At 49.2% G+C, this 22,401-nt stretch overlaps 2 protein-coding genes across 4 annotated transcripts in view; one reads left to right on the top strand and one right to left on the bottom strand.

Annotated features, from left to right (window-relative positions):
• The window catches only part of Sp1 (transcription factor Sp9), a 32,153-nt gene extending 20,969 nt beyond the window's left edge, over positions 1–11,184 (top strand). Inside the window, exons 2-4 of one of the 3 annotated variants that reach the window (XR_011545871.1) lie at positions 6,590–7,613; positions 7,682–9,698; positions 9,770–11,184. Coding sequence is in view for 2 of the 3 variants with exons in the window: in XM_070657924.1 (XP_070514025.1) it covers positions 6,590–7,613; positions 7,682–8,538 (1,881 nt within the window). In the remaining variant the exon portion in view is untranslated. Of the gene's footprint in view, positions 1–6,589 lie in introns of all 3 variants that reach the window. The other 2 variants (XM_070657924.1, XM_070657925.1) reach the window with 2 other exon arrangements.
• Positions 1–22,401, bottom strand: part of LOC139103361 (uncharacterized) — a 156,873-nt gene that overhangs the window by 92,790 nt on the left and 41,682 nt on the right. The gene's annotated exons all lie outside the window — the stretch shown is intronic.

Raw genomic sequence — 22,401 nt, 5'->3', positions numbered from 1 at the left:
TGATTGACAATGTAAGACTTAGCACGAAGTATATAAAATTGCGATGCGGCCGACAGCGTCGAGTGATTTACATCTTTACCCGGAAATCGTCGGGGTGATTTAAAATTTGTCGAGGGTCTACGGTATAAAAAATAAAATAAGAAAATTTGACGCCGTCGGATGAAGAAGCAAAGAGGAGGCAAAGTAGGAGATGCCTCTCGGGTTATAGGATCGCCGAATAAATTTGGATAGCTCCCTGTTTTGGCCCCGAGCCACGGTTACTCGGCGTAGACACTCTCGGACGTACGATCGGTTCTTTCGTAACGCGGCGCGCGAGAAGGGACTAGGAGACCTGGCCTGGAAAGGGCGGCGAGCGAGGGTATATAGGCGAGCCGCTCCTTTACGATGGATTTAATTAAAAAACATAATTTAACAGGCAGAGGATAACAGGTAGCTCGGCTCCGGTGGGAACTAACGGAGGTTCCGTCACAGTGCCCGGCGCTGTACGGCGCCGGGGCCTGCGGTCACTCATGAATAAGATTATTAATCCCGTCCTTTGCAAAAAGCCACCCTCTCTCTCGTCTACCGACGCTCTCGCTTCTCCCCGCGTTTCCTAATATTCCGAAAAATTTATCGCGCGTAATTTAATTTGCTAATAATTATTTATGAGCGAACGATACGACAGGCGGACAAGACGTATTACTTAATTCTCTTCCATTTCATCTCCGAAATTAATGAGAGTGTCTTGCGCACGCGGTTACGGCGCGCAAGCGGCGCGGCGAATCTCAGGTGAAAAATTAGCGGAGTTCGTACGTGTATTTCGTTAATGGTCGCGCGGTCGACGATGGTAAACGCGATACGCCGCGTTCAAGCCGCTTGGCGAGTTGATCGCCACTGACGATGGCCGCTGGGTGGACCCGGGTCGCTTAGATGGGCCGAGTTAAAAATCCATTTATTGGGGACGCGGTCAGTGTCGCGCGTGAGATTAAAAGAGAGATACCGACGAGCAAGAAAAGCCGCGCCATTTTGTCGAAAGGCGAACCGACGACCGCTATGCTTCTCTCCCGCGTACATAATGGCAGTCGCGTTGCGTGCGAATATACAATTTCGTTCCATCGCTGCCGGTCGATCGAGGGGTCCGTTCGCGAAGCCGGAGAAACGAAGCGGAAGGAAAACGAGGTGCGCCGGCCGCCAACGCGAAAAGATTTTCTCAACTAGGCGAGAGAGAAAAAAAAAAACTTCCCTCGCGAATATTATATTACGGAGCGGCACTTGAGCGATGTGTAAACCGCACGACTGTAAACTTTATCGAATTGATTTTTGCCTCGATGCCACAAAATTTACGGAATATTGCATGACCCGCGCGAACGCCACGTGGACGGCGCTGTCACACGATCAACGTTTATAAATGCAACGACGCTGCACAGATAACGCGTCTTGTAACCGATAAAGAAGTTTTTATTTCTCCCTTCTTTTTTATTTTATAACTTACGAGCTCTATCATTGCAACGTGCAATTCTGCGTCACGCAACATTGCTGTAAACTGGAAATTTTTACTGTTAACTAAACCTCTTGTTCTTACAATTTTTATATTGTCGTTTTTACCGTACGAATATACAGTGTTCTGCAACTCGCGAGTCGTAATTTCAACATCTCTGAACCAAAAATACGACGACGATTTTGGTACAAAAATGTCAAGGCTGTAATACTTTTTAAATGAAAGTAAACGAATATTAGGGGGGATCTAAAGTTTGCGTATTCAAGGACAGCTCGTCGCATAAAATGTAAACGAAGCTGTTTGACGGGAACTGACAGTTCGTCATATTAATCAACTTGAATATTTAAATACGATCAAATGAAAGGTACAACCTCGACACTTCTACATAAAAATTTACAACAAATTTTTCGCCAAAAAATATATTATTGCGGGACGCTTTATAGACACTTTTAACTCGATCGAGTGTCTCAGTTTAAAGTTCAAGATAACTGTGTTGAGCGAAAGAAAAAAGTGCTGAGAAATAAAGAGATAGAGAGAAGAGAGGGGGCGGAAGAAAGCCACGAAACAACGTAAGAAACGACGTAGGAAACAACGTAGGAAACGAGTATATCGAAGTCCGACGGCTGGCCCGATAACGAGAAAGACGAGCGAGGCAAAGCGAACGTTTTTATAATCGCCGCAATTATCTGCGAGGCCGAGCCGCGTATAACCCTAGCGCGCAACAGCTTCAAGGGGCGCCGCTTCTTATCGGGACACTGGCTGCGTGCCGGCGCGGTTGCATGTGGAGGCTGATAAACAAATAATTAGCATTCGAAGTAACCCGCATTCGAGTTATCGCTGCCATCGCTCGCCCTCCTCTCCGCCGAGGGAAGGGCTCGCCCGCGTAACCCTTCGTTGACGTACGTATCCACCGCGCACGACCCGAAGAGACCTGGCCCTGCCACGTACAACGTGCAACGGCATTCCGTGCCGCCCGCTCGCATTTCGCTTGCTACTTGTACCCTGGACGGGGCAATTAGCGCGCGGTATGGAAATCGCGCTGAACAATTCGACTTCTCGATCTAAGAGGTACAATTCTTCCCCCCCCCCTCTACCGCTTACTCCGCCCGGAATGTTTTGCGTGTTCGCGTAAGCGTATCGAGATTGTAAAGAGAATGCCAACGAGATCGTTTCAGGCAGACGTAATAATACCGTTTTAAATTATAATCCGATGGTACACGCCGTATCTGTAACGTGTTACAATTTGCATGGTAATAATTGTTACATTACTTATCAACGACGTTTACGTGCTTTGCGAAAAAAATTCTTCTCTCGTAGCGCACGAAATGCACCGTGTTATATGTTAAACATTGTTGGATCGATTCACTCTTTTTATTTTTTTTTTTTTTTTAAGATAATTTTAATTTCTAATATATTTTGAAATATGACCGAGATATTTCTTTTGTGTGTAAAAACTTACAAAAAATTTTATTCAACAAAAAAAATCGTGCGTAATAGAGAGGGCCTGATGAATCAAGAGATACGAATCGGTTAACATACAAAGCTATAGAAATTAAAATCCACAAAGTTCAACCCGGTGAAGTAGTTGGTCAATACCTCTGAGCTGGGGACTGCTCAATGCAGGTGGATCCAATCAGAAACTCGACCATGCCGGCTCGGCAGGTGCTTGAAGATCGCGGTCAATGGCTCTCAAGAGCGGCCGACACTTTTTACATCGAAAGCAGAAAAGAGCGCCGACTAATTTTGCGCGGCGCTCCATTATAGAGCACGAAGCAATCCTTTTTCCACGGCTCCGTCGTTCTTTTAATTGTCTTCGCCCGGCTAATGCGACGACAATGACTTGATAGCAGAAATAAAGTTCTAATTGCGAGTCGTTTCCCAAAAGACTTCGCCGAAGCGAACATTTCTAACCGCGGCAAAAGAGATAACTTAATTGCCAGGAAAAAAATTTTTTTTTTTTTTGTATTTAAAGGACAAATATACTCGATTTAATTTACGCGGATCTCGATGTTTTCGTCGGCTTGCACGCGTAAAGTGCCGATCGCCGATGCGCGTCTTGCTCGGCGCGCGAACGAGGGTTCCTCCTCGAGCCGTAAAGGGGGAATGAAAGTTTGACACGGACGTCGGATGCGGTTCGCCACGAAGCTCGAACTGGTAGACACCCCATGGTTTGTTGCTTCGCACCCTCGCTTGTCAGGTCTTTTACCTCCCTCGCGTTCAGCTGTCACGTGGCTCGTGCTCGAACAATCGCCGGCGTTTCCGCTTTATTTTCCGCCGTCCGGCGCCGCATCGCGTCGGGTGTCGAGTGACCGATCTCGTTAACGATCTCGGCACGGCGGTCGATACTTCCTGGCGCGTCCTAGGCCCCGCTGCCGGTCGGGGAAAAGCAATCGCGCGACGCCTCGGCGCGAATGAGTTCTCGGAAAGAGATCCCGGAGTCGGCGCTGACGGGACCGGGGAGAACGGGACAAGCGAGGATTCTTCGTTTTAATTTATGCGCGGCGTAGCTTCGGGCATTATTAGTCCTAGCTGGCTATGAGGGGGCGTGACGTCACGCGGCTAAAACAAAGGATCCTACCGGTGCCCATTTCACGTCGGCTCCCTTTTAACCGTGCCGACAGGAGGGTGCGAGGGACCCGGACCTCGCCGATGCCCGAGTGGTTTCGGTACTCTTTACGCTCCGTCGAATTCGTACCTAACGCACTTTTTTACCTATACGATCGCCGCGCGCTTCCGCCACGCGGTTGTTCCTCCGAACGATCTCTCGCGATTAATTCGAAACTCGGGGCTGACAGCTGAGAAGCAGTCGATGTTTACGAGGAGTGGCCCCGGGAGGTAAAAAATAAAGGAAAAGGTGACGATATCGCCGCGAGTCGATCGTGATCGAGATGGTTAACGACGTAACGCGTACGCATGACGAAGGGCGTGTTATCACACGCGTAGGGCTCAGTCACGGAGACTGGAGGGAGCTGATCGAGGGACGTCGTTGTCTCCGCAGGCCACTGTCATATTGTCCCGGCGGATCGATACGTGGGCTGCCTACAACCTGCACTCATCGAGCTTGAAGAGGGCGTGGCTCGTACACCGGCGGAGAGACACTCAACCCCGTTGCGATCTCCACCGCGCTAAACCTTTCCGCCTCCCTCTCGGCGTAAAAGCGGGAGAGACGATTTCGTCCTTTCAACCCTCCGCGATTCTCCCGTGCCAGCCGTCAACCCTCTACGACCTCCGCGCTCCGCGTCAACGAGCTCTCCCATTCGTCGAGAGCAGTCGTAACCGGGGAGCAATCGCGCAGCGTCCGGAGATTTTCTCGGAATAATAACTCTCGATTGCCCTTCGACGTTTCGTTCAAACGCGAGTCTGTAGACGTTCCGACTGATAACTATCTCTCTCTCTCTCTTTTTCTCTCAAAGTAATTGCTCTTACAAATCGCATTCACGTTTTAATACTTCATTAATTTAACTTATCATTATTATAAAAGTAACGGTATAAGATATTAAGTAATCTCGAAACTGTTCGACAAAACGCTTTACACATGCACGATTTATACTAACTTCTTACAAGCTAACATATACAGCAATGTGTTATCGCGAAGAAATATGAGCGGGACATTTGTTGTACGCGTTGATGAACGATCGCATCCGCGAGTAGGTAGATAACCGAGCAGGACTCCGAATCTTCGAAGGATAGATCCGTTTTTTTTTTCTTTTTTTTTATTTCTTTCTCTCCCTCGTCGGTCTTTCGTTTCTTGCGCACTCTTTCTCTCCCACGTTGCTTCCATCCTGGAAGGGTGCGCGCGTTCGTTGTCTTTCGCTGGTGTTGCTGGCGCAAGGTTGAATCCACGTGGGGGCGTGTCGCCTCCATGGCGCCGGCTGCTAATGGCCGCGCGGCCCTCCAGACCTTAATTTCCTGCCGCTTCCGCGGACCCTCGCTTTTACCTCTCCGCGTCTAAATCCGCTTCGGGACCTCTCTTCAGCCTCCGGCCCTTCGGTAGCCCGTTTCTCCTTGTCTTCTCGCCGCCCCGCGCCACCCCCGCGAGCGATTTGCATGGAGCTGCTTTTGATGAAGTTCGTTATCTAAAGTTTCACTCGGCTCCCGTCGTTTCGCTCTAATTTTTAACTCGCGCACAAATTGCGCTCCCTCTAATTCCTCCGGCCACGTGTGCGTCAATTGGCACGAGCTCTCCCGCGAGTTTCTCGAAATTGGAGGGCTCGCGTTGAAATCCGCCGTCGAAATTTACACGCAAATTGTGCCGAATTGAATTTGCCCAATTTGCATCAAGGGCCCATCACCGCTTTTATTACAAATTATAATACTCCTTATCTCACCGGCGGTCGCCACATTTATGCGATATATGAAACGAGATCTCGATCTTGATCTTCTTTGAATTCGTTTCCGAGACCGCGGCGTTTTCCCACGTTATTTTGAGTCACTTAAATACGGCGTCATGGAAATCGTACGTCGACCTTGCGTCTGATTCGAGAACAATTTGCATGAAAGCGGCCTAGGTAGGTGGAACGACGGTCGGTCTATCCGGGTCTCATTACTTTCAGCAACTAATCTCGGATCTCTTCTAGGATAGGAGCGGCAATTTAGTGTCATTATACGCCCTTAGGGGGAAACTTTCCTCTTTCTCTTCACCTTGGACCTAAGCACGGATCGGAGCTTCTTTTTAGATCGATTTAGACGCGGCGGGCTCAATTATGGGCGTCCACCGACCGCCAGATTTCGATATTACGAGCCGCGCCGACACGAAAAAGTATCTCGATGGTCCCGTGAATCGATACGCGCGATACCGTAATTCGTTCTCCGGAGTTGTTATTACCGATTTGCGTAATCGCGCCGGCGAGATTGCGCCATAACGAGCGTTTCCGATGTTAAGAAATTTCGAAAAGAGCTGGTAATGCACGCGCTGACGTTACCATATTGCAAATCGAGATCGTGCGTGCACTTAAATATTTCTAACTAAAGAATTTGTAACGTTTAAAGTCATTTGTAAAAGTCAGAGAGTAAAAATTACATCCTATTACAATTTCATGGCGGTATAAAATTATAACACGAGTTATATACAGGGAGCAAAGAATAAGCGCAGTTTTATAATTAATGTTACAGGATCATCCGGGATTACGAGGCACCCCTCTGGCCATGTTGGCGGCGCAGTGCAACAAGCTAAGCAGTAAGAGTCCGCCGCCGCTGGCGGACGCGGCGGTGGGCAAGGGCTTTCATCCTTGGAAGAAGAGCCCGCAGAGCAGCGGCAGCTCACCTCAGCATCCTGGCGGAGGAGGCGGCGGCGGGGGAGGCGGCGGGTGCACAACGACGGGAGTGAGCCAAAGGCCGGCGGCGACGAGTAGCGCCGGGAGCACGAGCGGTGGTTACGCTAGGGCGCCTGTAACATCTTGCGCCTCGACCGCGCCGCAATATGGTAGCGAATTGTACTTCCCCGGGACGGCGAGCGCCCAGCCGGCTGGCGACCCGCATCACCATCAAAGCAGTCTTCTGGGCAAGGTCGAAGGCGCGACCCTGGGCTCGGTGTACGGCAGGCACCCGTACGAGTCGTGGCCGTTTAACGCAATGCCAGGCGCAACGCACGGCGGAATAAAAGCAAGCGACGGATGGTGGGACGTACACGGAGCCGCGACCGCTGGAGGATGGCTGGACGTGAGCAGTACGGTCGGCGTCGGCGTTCACGCGGCGCAAATGGCAAATTATTCGGCGGACTACTCGACGAGCCTAGCGTTAGCCGGAAATCACTTGTTGACCACGGCGACGACAGCCGGACACAATCTTTTACAAGATACGTACAAGTCAATGCTACCGGGTGGACCGCCCGGATTCGGGCTGCATCACCACGCGGCCGCGACGGCCGGCGCCGGCGCCGGTGCCGGAAGCCCGCAGGGCAGCGGCGGCGGAGTCGGCGTCGCGGCCGCCGGCGTCAGCCAAGCGCCTTCCCCGCGCTCGCAGAGACGCTACACCGGCCGTGCCACCTGCGATTGTCCGAATTGTCAAGAAGCGGAGAGACTCGGTCCCGCCGGCGTGCACCTTAGGAAGAAGAACATCCATAGCTGTCACATACCCGGATGCGGCAAGGTCTACGGGAAAACGTCGCATCTGAAGGCCCACTTACGGTGGCACACTGGTGAGCGACCGTTTGTTTGCAACTGGCTTTTCTGTGGCAAGCGGTTCACACGTTCGGATGAGTTGCAGCGGCACCTTCGAACCCACACCGGCGAAAAGAGATTCGCCTGCCCGGTCTGCAACAAGCGGTTCATGCGCAGCGACCATCTCGCGAAGCACGTCAAGACCCACAGCAGCAGCAGCAGCAGCAGCGGCAGCAAGGGCAAGGGGGGAGCGGGGAGCTCGTCGGCCGAGTCCTGCTCCGACAGCGAGGACAACGGGAGTCAGCAGAGTCCCACTTCCAGCTCGGTGCCGCAGCCGCAGCCGCAGCCGCCGCAGCAGCCGGCTCAGGCCCAGCAGCAACAGCAACAACAGCTGGCGGCAGCGGCGGCGGCGGCGGCGGCGGCAGCGGTAGCGGCGGGCCAGGACACCAGCAACACCACCTCCCCCCAGACCACCACCACCACCCTCGGCCATCAGCCGACAACCCCCATGACTCCAATACAGATGACCCCGCCGCCTCTGACCCCACACCATCCCCACCACCCGCATCTCCCGCCTCTAATGCACCATCCTCATCATCACGCAACCTCCGTCCCGGCGGCCCACCACCCGCACGCGGGGATGAGCATGCACTGAGCCCGGTGGGGCCCGGAGCCGGTGCCTGCAGTACCGCTGCCGCAACGGCCCTGGGCTCCCCCTTATCCTACCCCCTCAACCTGAACCTTATGCAGAATCACTCGACCATCAGTCCTTCCTCCGCTCCTCATCACCATCATCAGCAGCACCAGAATCATCACCATCACCACCACCATCACCATCATCCGTCGCACCAGCAGCAGCATTCGCGACAAAACAGCTCCTACTCTGTGCAACAAAATCCTGGCACGCCGGGGACCGCGCAGACTCCCTCACCCTCGTCCCCCGCGCCTGTACATAGTCTCTAAGCGGTTACGAGCGCATTCGCGCAGCTCCGACTACCGACCACCATCCATCGCACGTCCGTCCGCCGCGCTCTCTCACACGCAAAGTACTAATGATACATACACCTAGACATACACGGAGGTACATACAAATCTGGCTCCCCGTCCTGGTTCTAAATACGGAGATGGTCCTCGTTACGCACGCACGCGAATATTTCAGGATTTTTTATTTGTACATAATATATATATATATATATATATTTATATATATAGGGCGCGAAAGAGAGGGAGAGAAGGAGAGATATTATATTAATTAAGCGGTGTAATGATGTGTAAAAAAGTAACCCGTATAAATATATAAATATATATGAATATATATGCATATATTATACATATATATATATAAATACAAAAAAAAAATATATATATACATGTATTGCATATATGAATATATATGCATATATATAAATATATGTATATGTATACATAAATATATATATAAAGCACTGTCGCGTTGTACCATACACGGATACCATACACGCGCCCTGCCGATTCTTTTCTTCCGTTCATTTTCGGAGAACAAGAGACGGAACGATTTAAAGAGAAATAACCGTGGAATATGGACACGGACAGGTTCCAAACGATTTCACACCACACAGGGCCTTGAACATTGTCTGACGAGAAAGTAATTTTTTTCCTTAGTGAACTTAAAATTTTTTCCAGACAATTTGTTGATTACGTTTGGAACTTGGTCTAGAACGATAACCCATATCAGCCCACCCTTTGGATGTAGTATCGCACTATTATCAATGAATTATTATTAATTATTATTAATTATTAATTATTAATTATTACTATTAACTCTCCTTTATTACTGTATTATTATAAAAATTATAAATTCATTTTAAAGTGAAAAAAAAAATAAAAAAAAAGGAAATAAATAATGCTTTTGTGAATAATGAGACTCTATTCGACTTTCACTACTCCATTCACGAAACTCGTTTCCCACCGCCCGGCCGCTAGCTTCCTATCGCAATCTACGAAAGACACCCAGTATCCTTATTAATTCCTAGCTGAAATCCTGCGCTCTTGCTGCCGCTGTTAAGGTGTTACCTGTGCCGCGTATCAACCTGGATTAATTTACCTTCCTCGTCTGCTAAACGTTCCTACGCACAAGCTGAAAAGTAAGTTCTTCCACAATTGCTTTCCGAGTACAATTTGCTCGCCAATAATAATTTTTAATTTTGACATATAGATCTAATGATTCGCGATGAAGAGAATCGCGTAGTCTGATGCTAGCGAATATCCCTCCCAATGTATCAACAGGCCGACAAAGAGCGACGCTGAGCTGAGAACACGGCGGAGCACGAGCGGGGACACGAGTTCCTGGGACGATATTATCGCACGGGCCGTTAAATCCGAGATCCTGCCAACCGTGAAATGTCCCGTCATAACATCAGGCCTCCCTCACTTGTCGTCGTGCCACTTTATTTTCCCGCTCCAGGATTTCGCGTCGACCTAACGCTCCGTTCGGCGACTTCGCCGATTTACGCGGCGTCGGGCATCGTTCTGGCATCGGCACGCGGGTGCAACGGAAATGCGTCCGATACGTGCTTCAGCCTCTCGATCTTATTAGCGAGAATGACTCGGCTCGCCTTTCTCGACCGCCTAAACAGTGGAGTAGCCGCGTCACGCGATCATTAAGCTCCTACAAAGTTGATTCCCCCGGCTATTCTTGCCGGTCATAATTGATTACAACATGCGCAATATTCCTCAAACAATGACAGCAGAAGCAATAATCGTGTCACGGGACAATTGCATGTTTTTAAACATAGATACGTTAACTAATTAATGAAGCAATTACAGGCGAGTGATAATATCCATCAGATATCGCTAAAATACGTGTCTGGGAAAGGTACCACGAACCTGGTATAAAGGAAAAAAAAGAAGGAAAAAAAAAAAGAATAAAGAAAACGCGAACCTTCTGCTTTAACGACAACATTTATATTTCGCCGAAGATGTAATGGTTGAAGGGAAAGAGGGGGAAAGGCCGCAAAAGCTGCAGATTCGACGTACCCTGACGGAGACACGGCAATAAACAATTTTCAAGCGCGCCGTCGTAAACTGGATCAATATGGCAGAGATTACGAAATAAGATCGTTATGCAAAGCAGTCGGAGGGGGTCGCGTCGGGGTCGCGTCGCAGCAATTCGCGGGGGGTGCGGTTAACGTCTAGCGGCGAGCGTGCAGGCCCGGGGGATGGCTTTTTCGGTGATTTAACCGAGGAGGGTGAACGTTTGTTATTCAATTTGCAACCCCCTCGGTACCAGCCACTGCTCACCCTCCCGTCCACAGATCATCGCGCCTTTACGACCGTGAGCTCCTAATGCAGGAAGCGTTCCTCCTCGCTCGCGATATACCGCGCTGCCGGGTATTCCACGCCGCTTTAACTCTTCCGCGCTTACGTAACTTCTTTATCATCCATCCCATTATTTGTTTCACGGAAGCTGACAGCAATTACCGCGTGCATTTAATGACAAACAAATCTACGCTGTATTTTGAATTACTGTAGTCGCAAATGGTTAAATTTCAAGTATGCACGTCGTACGTGATAAAATAAAGCAAAACAAATTTGAAAAAAAAAAAAAAACAGATTGATTTTTATTCTGTATCATTATTGCAATTCCTCATTTCCATTATCCTAATAAATTTTTCCTAAACTATTTTAATTTTTTTTTTTTTTTTTTTACGTAATTTTTTTTCATGATTCGCGGACAGATTTATGTAATGTATGCGCACGGATAAAATTAAAAAGATGGGCTTTCTTCGGGAGCTACGCATGTCTGTCCAGCGGCTTGCGAGTGAATAATTAGACGCGTGCGAGTGTCACGGCTGCGAGGATCGTTCTCAAGGCTCGGGGTCATTAGATCCGTCTGTTCTTTCGAACGCGTTGCGATAATAAAGGTCGCGTACCGTCACCAGACAAAGACACCGCTGTGCGATTAATTTCACGGCGGTGCGCCCCATCGCGATACAATTGAAACGAATGGAGCCGCGGGAGCGTTTTATGAAGCCGGCGGTACGACACTTTGCTCGCAAACACCATCCCGCATAGATCGCGTTCATCGCACGATCTATAAATGGATTACGAATAGAGAAAATGTAGCACGCCGCCGAGAGAAATAAATTGAATACGTTGCTAGTCATTCCGCTGACATAAAAATAATTACATAATATAATTTATCTACAAATAACAATCACAGGATTACAGAACGTAACAGATAAGTGGGAAATAACTTTTGTCTTCTATTTGATTCTTTTACATTTAAACATTTGCTGCTAACGAGCAGCTCGGGCAATCGGTTTCCCTAAAAAACAAACTAGCGACTGACGGAGAGCCGAGCACTTAATAGAGAGATGACGGAAAACTGAATGGCACTTTGAAATTTCACACCGTGACGTCGGCGGTGCTTGGTAAAAAAATACGAACAAGGATCTCTAAAGATCTCTAAAGATTTCGTCGTTTCTCGCCCGTTCGAGGTCTGTTAACAAATCTCATGATCCTAACGATTCGACTTCGGTCGGGGGACACCGTGGTTAAAATTTCAAAAGCGAAACCGCCTCTTTCTCAAAAGGAAAAGGGTGCCTTTCGCACGGTAAAAAAAAAAAAGGTTTCTTTCGTGAATTATATATTAATGATACGTGACAAATAAATTCCCACAAACATTTTTTTTTAATTTCTAATAAAGAATAAGAAGTATATATGCTGAAAAAATTTATGCACATTTCGAGATAGTTTTGATTGTCGCAGCAAGCATTATGTTTCAGTTTAGATTCGCCAGGATAGGTTTCGTATAGGCGCAAAACGATATTGATTTACCGGATGAGCGAACAGATTAATACGCTAATCCGAACCGGTTGCGGAGCCAAGGGAAGACTGCGGAGAGAGGACTAACGAGGCTATGGTTAGACCGCGACGACTTATGGACATATGGTTAACACAGTTACGTGTAGTTTGCTGGAAAAGCCGAGCAACGCATATGCGTGAGGCCAGCACGCACTTCAAAGGCCGCCGTTTTCAGACGCACGCAGACGCGCGCGACGTACACGTGCTGATACAAGAGACGCACGCGAGTCCTGTTACCAAAGTGAGTGCCGCGCACTCGAAAAAGCCGGAGATCGGAAAGACGGACTCGGGAACCCGGAAAAGTCTTGCATCTCGCTCAACCTTCTCGATAACTCACGCTCGGACGTAGAGAGAGCTCTTTTAATTTAAAAACCGCCGAATTCGTTAACAATGAAAAAACAAAATTAAGAGCGTAATTCAAAGAGTTGAATTATTTATTTAAAGAATTGAGCGCATCCGAAGGCCTACAGTATTCTTGTAAATCATATTATTTATGCTACATGATTTCCACAAATTATCATATTTTATTATATTTTTGTACACGTGACGCGATACGATTTACTCCTTCGCGTCTTTCGCGAGTAAAGTAGTGGATCTCGGAAAATCAGGCAAATAATGTCATCCGACACGAACGATCGATGCGTTCTCGTGTTCGACATTGTCCGACAGTCGAGTCTAATGGGCAAACAACACCGAACATTTTGACGTTGTCATAACGAGCGTCGGCCGGCCATCGCGTCGCGCCGCGCCGCATCGAACACAAGAGGCCGAGGTAATCCTGTAACGCAAGGCTGATAACATTACCGTCCGATTCGAGTTAATTGCTCGTCGTTAAAGGTCATTAAAGTATCCGGTTGGTTCACGCGACACTCGTCGAGGGGGAACGTCGTGGTATTCCTCTGGGTCGGCTAACGAATCACGTCGCTCTCGCAATCATCTCGTTACGCAAGCTTACCCTAATTGAAGCGAACAGGCCGCAGTTAATTATCGAGCCCTGTCAATTTCGATATCAATTCGTTATTCGTCCGCGATCGGCACCGCCAGTATGCGCGACGCGTTTTCACATCGCGATTATGACGCGGTCGCTTTTAATCACACGTAGCGGATTTAAGAGCCTGCGACTGCGTGTAATTAACCATCCCGAACGAGCGTGAAACCCTTATACTGCATTTGTCGACATTTGCTTTTCATTAACACGTTGTGGTTACGATTGAAAAAAAAAAAAAAAAAAAAGGGTCGGCGGGATAAGAAGTAACCGCCGGTGAGCGGTCGTGCTTTGCAATTACAATGACTTCGTCTCGACGAGATACGCGTCGCTTACAAAAGAAATCGCAATTCAATTTACCGATACTTCTGCGTGCTTGCGTTTTAACGAGAGAGAGAGAGAGAGAGAAAAAAAAAAAAAAAAAAGAAGCCCTCGAATCATCTCTCCCGATGATAATTCAAATGCGCGCTCGACCTCGCGCGAGGAGTTCACGCGAGAGCGGCACGGTGGCTGGCGGTCGTGCGCAGCTATCGACCGATAATTTCATGGCGCATCGGGTAGGTATGTCGAGAATGGATGGAAATTAGTTGAGATGGCCGTCGAGTTCCCGAGTTAATTGATACGTCCGCGCGGCCGACGAAGCGGCGGAATACGCGCAGCGCACACACGCGCCGTTCTGCATGTGCACGTATACGTGACGTACGTTATACATGCAGCCATGGTTGCATTCCGGGTTTGTCCGGGTCCCGCGTGATTTAACGGCTTCGCTTCCCGGCGATCTAGTTAACGCGCGTACGCACACGCGAGCGTCGGTGTGGGTATTGGTGCAGTTTGCAGGGTGACGGAGTACGCGTGAAAGACGAACAGACTGGTCCCTCCGCCTCTTTCTTTCTCTGCCTCTGCCCGTCTCTTTCCCTCCAGCTCTTTCTCTTTCTCTCGGAACCCTACGGGCCATCGCACAGTGACTAATACCCTTCCGACCGTATTTTTATCTTGCCACGAGCGAGTGGTCGCCCCTCGACAGCAAGAAATCCACCATGACAACGGATGTGCCAAATAGATGGCAACATCTAGAGGGAACGCGTGGTTATCTCCAACGGTGTGCTCGCGACACGGAGCTTTTTTAGGATCGAGCTAATGATGTCGATTACGAAGAAATTTTATATTAATCCTTGTAATTCTTTAGAGAGAAAAATAAGAAGAGGAGAGAGAAAGAAAAAGAAAACGAAAAATAAGAGAAAAAAAAAGAGGGAAAGCTTGTATCTTTATGAATCTTTAATTTTACGTACGTGTTAAATCGAGATGTATTATTTTACTATTACACGAGCAATTAAATACGTTTGTATTACATAAGATAAACAGTAAATGATTTCTCATCGGAAATATCATTCAATTTATCATGAATCATGCTAATTGTTGGTATGATTAAACGTTTCTTTCTCGGAATTTTAACCCTCCCGTTTTACGTTTGCGCTACCCTCTTGCCTCGTTACCTTATTGTTGCGAAACTGAACGCTGAAAAATGTATGAACTAGCCGGTGGTAACAAATGATACCTTCAAAGAACGTTGACTGAGTTTCCCTTTCTAATTTATTGAACCGCCGCCGATCGATTGTTTTAATTTTTTATTAACCGATAAAACAAGTCCGTCGTTCCTCTTGCACATTCATTTATTTATCGGTGCAATGTTCGAGTAAAAAAATTAATAAACAATAAATGGAGAAATGGCTGAGTGTCGGGCGAGTCTAAATTTACGCTTATTGATACACGACGTGATCAAAGTTATTTAACCAGCGCACGCCACCGCTTGTTGTACGACTGTTGTACGAGGTGTTAATTGGCTTCTCGTGAAACGATCATTTGTCAGATTCGTAAGGCGGACGAAGCCGTGCCGCAGTCGGTTCCGTCCACGAAACGATTTATGACAGCCGAGTCGGTCATGCGGAGCAGCCGGAAGTCGCGGTACACTTTGTTCTTTCGTTCCTTCTTATAATACCACCTCGAGCTCATTTATCGCATTTACATTCTCCGGCCTGTTCCTCGCCCACTCGTCACGTTCAGATTATTGAATTAGATATACGGCGGAATTGAATTGATTTTCGCCAGTCATCGCTCGATTCACGACGGTTCTTATATGCACGCGAGAAGCGCACGCACGAAGGAGCAGGACAACGCGAGAGAAACGAAGAAGCACAATCACGGGGAGATGATTTTTGAATAGGTATATCTGTTTCTGTGTATGAGGATTACAAGTTTATACTCGCCCTTTAATTTTTTCGACTATCTTAATTATTAATTATAATTACGGCCCGTTTCCGTTTTATCCTCGGTTTTATCTCAACTATTTCGTATATAAAACGCTGAAAGGAAGATGCGCGGTATCTCGGAAGAGGAGATAGATAGGACGAATAAAACTCTCCTAATGTAAATTTTATTCCTCACTTTCCGTGGATGGCAGAGAGCCTTTTCTATCTTCTCATCTTTTCTTTTCTCCGACGAAGTAATACTCCGGAATTCGTAAATGCGAAAAAGTGCATTATTATCGAGATAAATTTTCATATTTTAAATTGAGCTCTTTTCGTTAGGTGGTTAATATTATAATATTAATCTGATAAAATAACAAGCAATATTAACGTCGTTTTCGCAAGGGTTATTTTGCGTCGCGGGAGATTTTCGAATCGTTTTACGCTCGCACGTCTACCGATCGTTTATAATAAATGCAAAATAAAAGCACGGACGTCGGAGGATACTTACTACTCTTCTCCAGACATATGCTTTCCCGTGATAAAGTGCCAAAAAAAGTGCGACCCTTCTGGCACGTCTCGTTTGACAATTTCCGGAGGCGACGGCGGACGATAAAACGAATGTCGGTTAAGCGACAGTTACGGTTACGGAAATATGACGTACGACTTTAACACGTCGCTACTCACCGGAGACGCAATTTGGCCGCCGCGAGCTAAACTTAGTCGTTTCAAGCTGGACGGAAACTGGGACTTCCTCGCCTCGTCCGATCTCGAGCGGGTCGCGCGCGAACCGTTCAACGTATCGACCGTCTTTTATCTCAAGATCCGGGGATCGTCGTCGTCGCGAGAGCAAACCGTCCGGTAGATTTTCATCATCGACCACGTGTCATCGGCGCAATTTGTGAAGCGCGAACGGATCGCGCCGCGATTCGAGTTAACGACGAGCGGACGCTAATCACGCCATGGATTCCTGGCGTTGAGTCGAGCCGTAGCACGTGTCTGGCGTCGGATATCGGAAGGGGGCCACGAACCCCTTGACCCGGGCTCCACCCACCTCTCGGAGCGCTTAACGATCGTCGTCATTGAATAAATCTGAAGCGTTATACGTCGCCAGGTCGGCCGACGCGCGTCAATCTCCGAGACCTCCTTCGTCGAACTAAACGCCCACCGGCAGCGAGCGCCGATCGATATATCCTGATAGACGGGACGTGCATAACAACGGTTCGATGAACGACGGCACGGAATAAGCACGCGAATAAGAAACCTCGGATAGAAACGAGCGACATGCCCTTTAATCTTTCGCGACGCGCAGGAAACGTCTTCTTTTAACACGCGCATTATTCGGGAAAGAGGGAGATACCGGAAAATCACATTGCACAAAAAGGAATACTCTTACTTTCTTATCAGGAAAAAAAATTAAATTTTTTTTTTCCAGATCAACGCAATTACCTTTTCAACATACATACATTTTTCTCCTCGATATAAAAGGTGCGTAATAACGATTTATTCCTTTCAGAATCTAAATATAACTTTACGACGGAGCATTCCGAGGACTTTTTCGTCGTGTAATAAACTATATACCTTCCACGGACAGGACACCAGTTCCCGTGCACGCGCCGGCCGCCCGTCGCTCGTACAAAATACTGTTCGAAGGTAGGTGGTAATAACGCGACGAAACAAAAAAGAAGAAGAAAAAAAAAAAAACAAAAAACCCGCGCGCGAATCCGCACGAGAGCTTTTACGCCTCGGTTCACGCGGGCCGGAATAAAATTCCTTCTTCGCCGGTCTACGCGCGAGTGATCTCATTGATCGTTAATTAACGGCTAGATCGGAACAATCGCGATATAATTGCGCGTGTCGGTACAATAAAGCGCCGCGACAATATAAATTCCCCCGGGGGCCTCCGCGCGACCACTACGGAGGAGCGTGACAGGGGGGCGTGCACCGTTTCAGAAATTCGTCTTTCGGCCGCCGCAGTCTTTCTCTTTCACGTGAAAAATGCCAGATGTTTCGCATGTGGTCGGCGCAACGTGCGATGCCGTTGTTCCGGCTCCGCGGCAATGCCTTATTCATACTTTTGCGCGAATTTAGATCGCCCGAAGCCTCGGGGGCCGCGAGGTTGACGTCGAAAAAGGCCCGGCTTGGCCCATTTTCTTTCGCAATCGCGCGGAGCGGTCCGTCGCCGAAAAGGATGAAGACCCCGTTACGTGAACGCTATCGATCTTTAAGAGCAACGTTCGACGTCGCGGATCGAACGCGATTATTTTACCGCGAGTTGAGTCGGGGAAGAAAGAAACGCGGGAGGGACGTAGGGAAAACGGCAAGTCTTCAGGACGCGTCGCTTAACCTCAAGTTGTCGTTCCGTTAACGCCGACGTTAAAGTTTTCTACCGATGGGCGCGGCGGTAATTACTGGCGGTGCGTTACCGGTCGGCGCGTTCACGCTGATCCGTCCGCGTAAAAGCAACGGCGGTGGCGCACAGGCCTCAAGGTGTGGCGCGGCTCGCTCTCATTGTTCGGCAATTAAAAGCGCTTCTCTTTGTGCACCGCCACCTGCCGCTTTGTTTTTGTTTCGCGGTAAAGTGTGCACGTCCGAGCGCGCATTTCGCGACTCACTGGACACGTCGCGTCGAATCGGCTTCATCGAGACTGAACAGCGGCTCAAGAGATCGGTTGACTACTATTCGGTCGCGTTAGCCTTGTATAACAATTCAGTTTGCGAGTAAAAAAAAAAAAAAAAACCGGCTGAGTTCGCAAGCGATATCATTCGAAGAAAAATTCTTCGTGAAAAATGCAAACGTTGTTTTTAATAATTTGACGATAAAAGAAGTTAACAGGTTCCGTCCGTTTAATTTTGCGCGAGGTCGAGAAGCAGAGCGTGCACGGCCGAGTGTTGTAGATAATTGCGGTTTTACTTACGCGGCGCGCTTATTACTTCGACGATCTCGTGGCCGGCGTATATCTCTCGCGGACGCCACTCGTAACGATACCTACACCTCCCGTTTCTCTAACTGGATTAGCGGTCGATTTCCATTTCGCGGCATGGACGGGGGGCAATTGGCCGTTAAGCTCGCGCTATATCGAGCTCCGACGCTATATCATCGCGTTCGCACGTATAAGCATGCACGGGTTGCGCGATATATGAATTCCGCGTAAAGGGCTCCCGGAGCCGATTACGCCAAAGAGGTATCAGGGAATTGAACGTCGGGCATTTCGCGCTCGGTTAATGGCAGCAATTTGCCGCCAACGGGCGCTCGCACTTTCCGACTTCGTGGAAAGCCGCGTTTCAATTTTCTCCTCGTTTCGCAACACGGGTGCGGAAAAAAACCGCGCGCACGCACTGGAACGTCTCGGGAGAATCGACACGTTCTCGAAATATTTATCGTAGCTAAGTACTCGCGATTAATCGCCTCGCTACGGCGAGTGCGTTTAGTTGTCTATTCGAAAGCGTGCGCCTCTCGCGCGATCAGGGCGCGATCGGGTAGCCGCAGACGCGCCGTTTCGCAACGTATCGCACTTCCGGCACGGCGAAGCTGACAGGTCACGGGTGTAAGGCTACGAATGACAGGCTTTCCCGCGAACGGTGGAGCGCGAGGGGGCCGACGGGGAATCCGTTTGGCCACGTACATCCGCGCGTACGAAGCGGCAAAACAAGGAAGTGACGTACGAGGAAAAATCGATGATTATAATTAGCGGTCGATATACCGGAACCAGGAGTAGCCTGATTACGGTAATCAGTCGCACGCAGTCGCACGCGGAATGATTCACGGTAGCGCAGGAAGCCGAGGGAACGTCCGGAAGGGGGGCCCCGCGCCCCGCGAAGAAGGTGGAGGAGCGCGGAGGACAGCAACGACGACAGGCAGAAGAGGTGGTAGCGAAGGAAGAAGAGAACCAGGCGGGAGGAGGTGGTGGAGGAGGAGGAAAAGGATGCGAGAAACCGCGAAGGGAGGTGGAGGGTTGCCGGTACACGCCGCCCGTACGCATGCGCGTGCACGGCTCTTTCCGTGAACGACTATTATTATATACCGTATATAGTGGCGGGACAAAAGGGTTTCCATATGGCGACTCGCGGGCTAATATATGTCATTAGATGCATTACTCTATGATAATTAAACGTCTATGTGCGCCGGCATTGTTACGCTCGTGGCCCCGCGCGCGGCATTACCGGAATGACACGTTGCGTTACAATGCGTTCGGATGTCGTGAACGATTCGTCCGGCCGGTTATACACATGCTGATTGCGCGCCCCGACGATGAGCGAAGGGCGAGCGACGGGCACCGCGGGAAAACCGCGAGCTGTTTCGGCTCGCTCGGTCGACGACGACGAGTCGGGGAACGGGTCGTCGCCGTGAGATCCCGTTCAATTCGTCCGCGACGCGACCCGGAGCAACGCGATGAGAAAGAGGCGCTTTTTCACGTCGCATTTTCCCCTAGCGCTTTCCTTAAAACGTGTGCATTATTATTTCACGCACGTTAGAATTAAAATGCAAAATTTTGTTTTAACGAAACTTTTCTATTTCGATTATTATTTTTACGCGAGACAAAGGCACACCGACGTATATCGGGAAAGACTTGAAATGCGTTCGATATATTTTTAAGCGGCGAGAGCAACGAGATATGCTGCGCGCGGTTACGCGTGTCACGAATCTCTCTCCCGCAACGGGCAAACTCAGGATCGGGAACTGGGTCAGTTGCAGCCTAAATGCGTAGCATAATGATCGCGATCCATCTCGTCTCGTCTGCGGTTTGGCGCGCGTGTTTCGTCGGAGACCGAGATACCTTTGTCGAGCCAGCCTCTCTCCGATCCGTGTAAATGCAAATGCGAGGAAAGTTCCGCGGCAAAACGGTACGCTTGAGGCAGTCGCGTGAATTTTCAAGTACACGTCCGCGGTCCGTCCAAGTTTTTGTCGCCCGTTCCATCCTTATGCAACTCGGTGAACGCGATGCACGCACGTCGCATCTGTCGTGAGATCGCGTGGTTTCCGACGCCGGGCGATTGATTTCTCGACGATCGGCGACGAACAAGCGGCCGCGGTTTCCCCGATGAATGCCGCCACCGCAAGCGTGTCGAAAGCGAGCAAACCGGGAGACGCGCGTTCGTTTTGCTCAGCGAGTTGGCTACGAGTGGCGTTATCATATCGCGCTAGATAACCACGGTATTTATCAGCTTGAAGCACTAAGTTCGCAAAGTAACATATATCAACGAGAGACACGGCCGCTCGCGCGTCGTTATTAATTCCCTTTACCTTCGCGTTATTTTCTTTAATTTTTTTTCTTTTTTTTTTTCTTTGCTCTTTATGTATGTCGGGGGGGCGCATCTGCCGTGGGGCGAGCGTACACTAGGGCACGTAGATCGAGGCGTGGCTGATGGTGTCGTTTCCTACGTGGTATTGTACCAGGACGGGACGCACCTGGGAGTGAACCTACCACGCCTCTCGGTCGCGATGCAAGAGGTTCCCGCGGATGCACCCTCGCTGCGTCGTACATCGGGCGTACAATTCGGCGACGCGTATACGCGTGCATTCATAGCGGTATTAATCTCGCACGCGCGCGCGCGAAAGCTCTTTCTCTCTCTCTCTCTCTCTCTCTCGCCCTGGATGCGTAGATTTGGCGCGCGCGACGTTTCACGCGTGACATACGGGACAGCGGGAGCGGCACCGGGGGACACAATACGAAGCCGTTCATTACTAGTCCACGAGCATTGTTCCGCGTTGCGCATACGCGCCGTGGGACAACGCTAGAATCGGTTACGTGTCCTCCGCTCGGCATCTTTTCGCCCGACCGTGCAACTTCGCGAGAAGCAGCTCCGCGGCAACTTATGTTCTACCTTAGATTATAACATACCGTGAAACTTCCGCAGGAGATTCCGATTGCCCTGTCCGTCACTTTGATTATTTCTTTCGCGCGGCGTACTCCCGAAAGTTATATTATACGTTACGCTAAAACTTTATCGATGTTTTATACGAATATGTCGTAGGTGATGAGATTAAATATTATAATATTTTGACGTCAGAAAATGTCTTACACCAAGTACCGAGGTACGCGTGTAAATGCTGCTCGCATACGCCCGAGGGCGGCCAGGGCGGGGGCGATTCCGCCCCCAGGTGGGTCAGGGTGGTACCCGGCATATCTCACGGTCTCATAACGTAAGTATAAATACTGCAAAGCCGAGGGATTCGAGCCACGCCGGTATTGCTATAATTAAAACGTGCATTCCGTATTATAAAGAATGTCAAACATGCACCGTTGCAATCGATAAAGACAGTAATTTTTTATTTATTTATTTATTTTTTTTTTTTTAACGATTCCGATTAATCGAAATTAACTGAACGCGTCTGTGATAAGCGTCGATCCCCCTAAATTTTTTAAAAAAGGCCGTGTTCACGTTGAAACGTGCGAAATGTCCGCGAGATAATCTACGAGAATGGAAACGACGGAAAGTCGCGCGTCCACAGAACTGTCAAGGGTCTCGACATGGCGTCAGATGGTAAGACGTGTAAGGACATAACGTAATTTCCGCGCGACAACAATGCTCGGTCCCGATATCGCGTGCAGCGTGCCCGGGCACCATCGATTCGCCGGTGTGCAAAGTTACGTGATACTCCCGACAGCAGCGCGCATCCCCTTCGCTCCGCTTCTCCCGTCTGCCCGCGTTTTGCATCTCGCGGGAAGGTTTTTGTTCGGTGCACGCCTCAGCACCGAACAATGAGTAACTGTAGTTCCCGGCCTGGCGAGGTGGCCGCGACCGGCAACA

This window comes from Cardiocondyla obscurior, linkage group LG06, assembly GCF_019399895.1.
Source record: "Cardiocondyla obscurior isolate alpha-2009 linkage group LG06, Cobs3.1, whole genome shotgun sequence".
Taxonomy (NCBI): domain Eukaryota; kingdom Metazoa; phylum Arthropoda; class Insecta; order Hymenoptera; family Formicidae; genus Cardiocondyla; species Cardiocondyla obscurior.
Note: the sequence above shows the minus strand (reverse complement) of the source record. Positions and strands in the feature narration are given on the sequence as shown.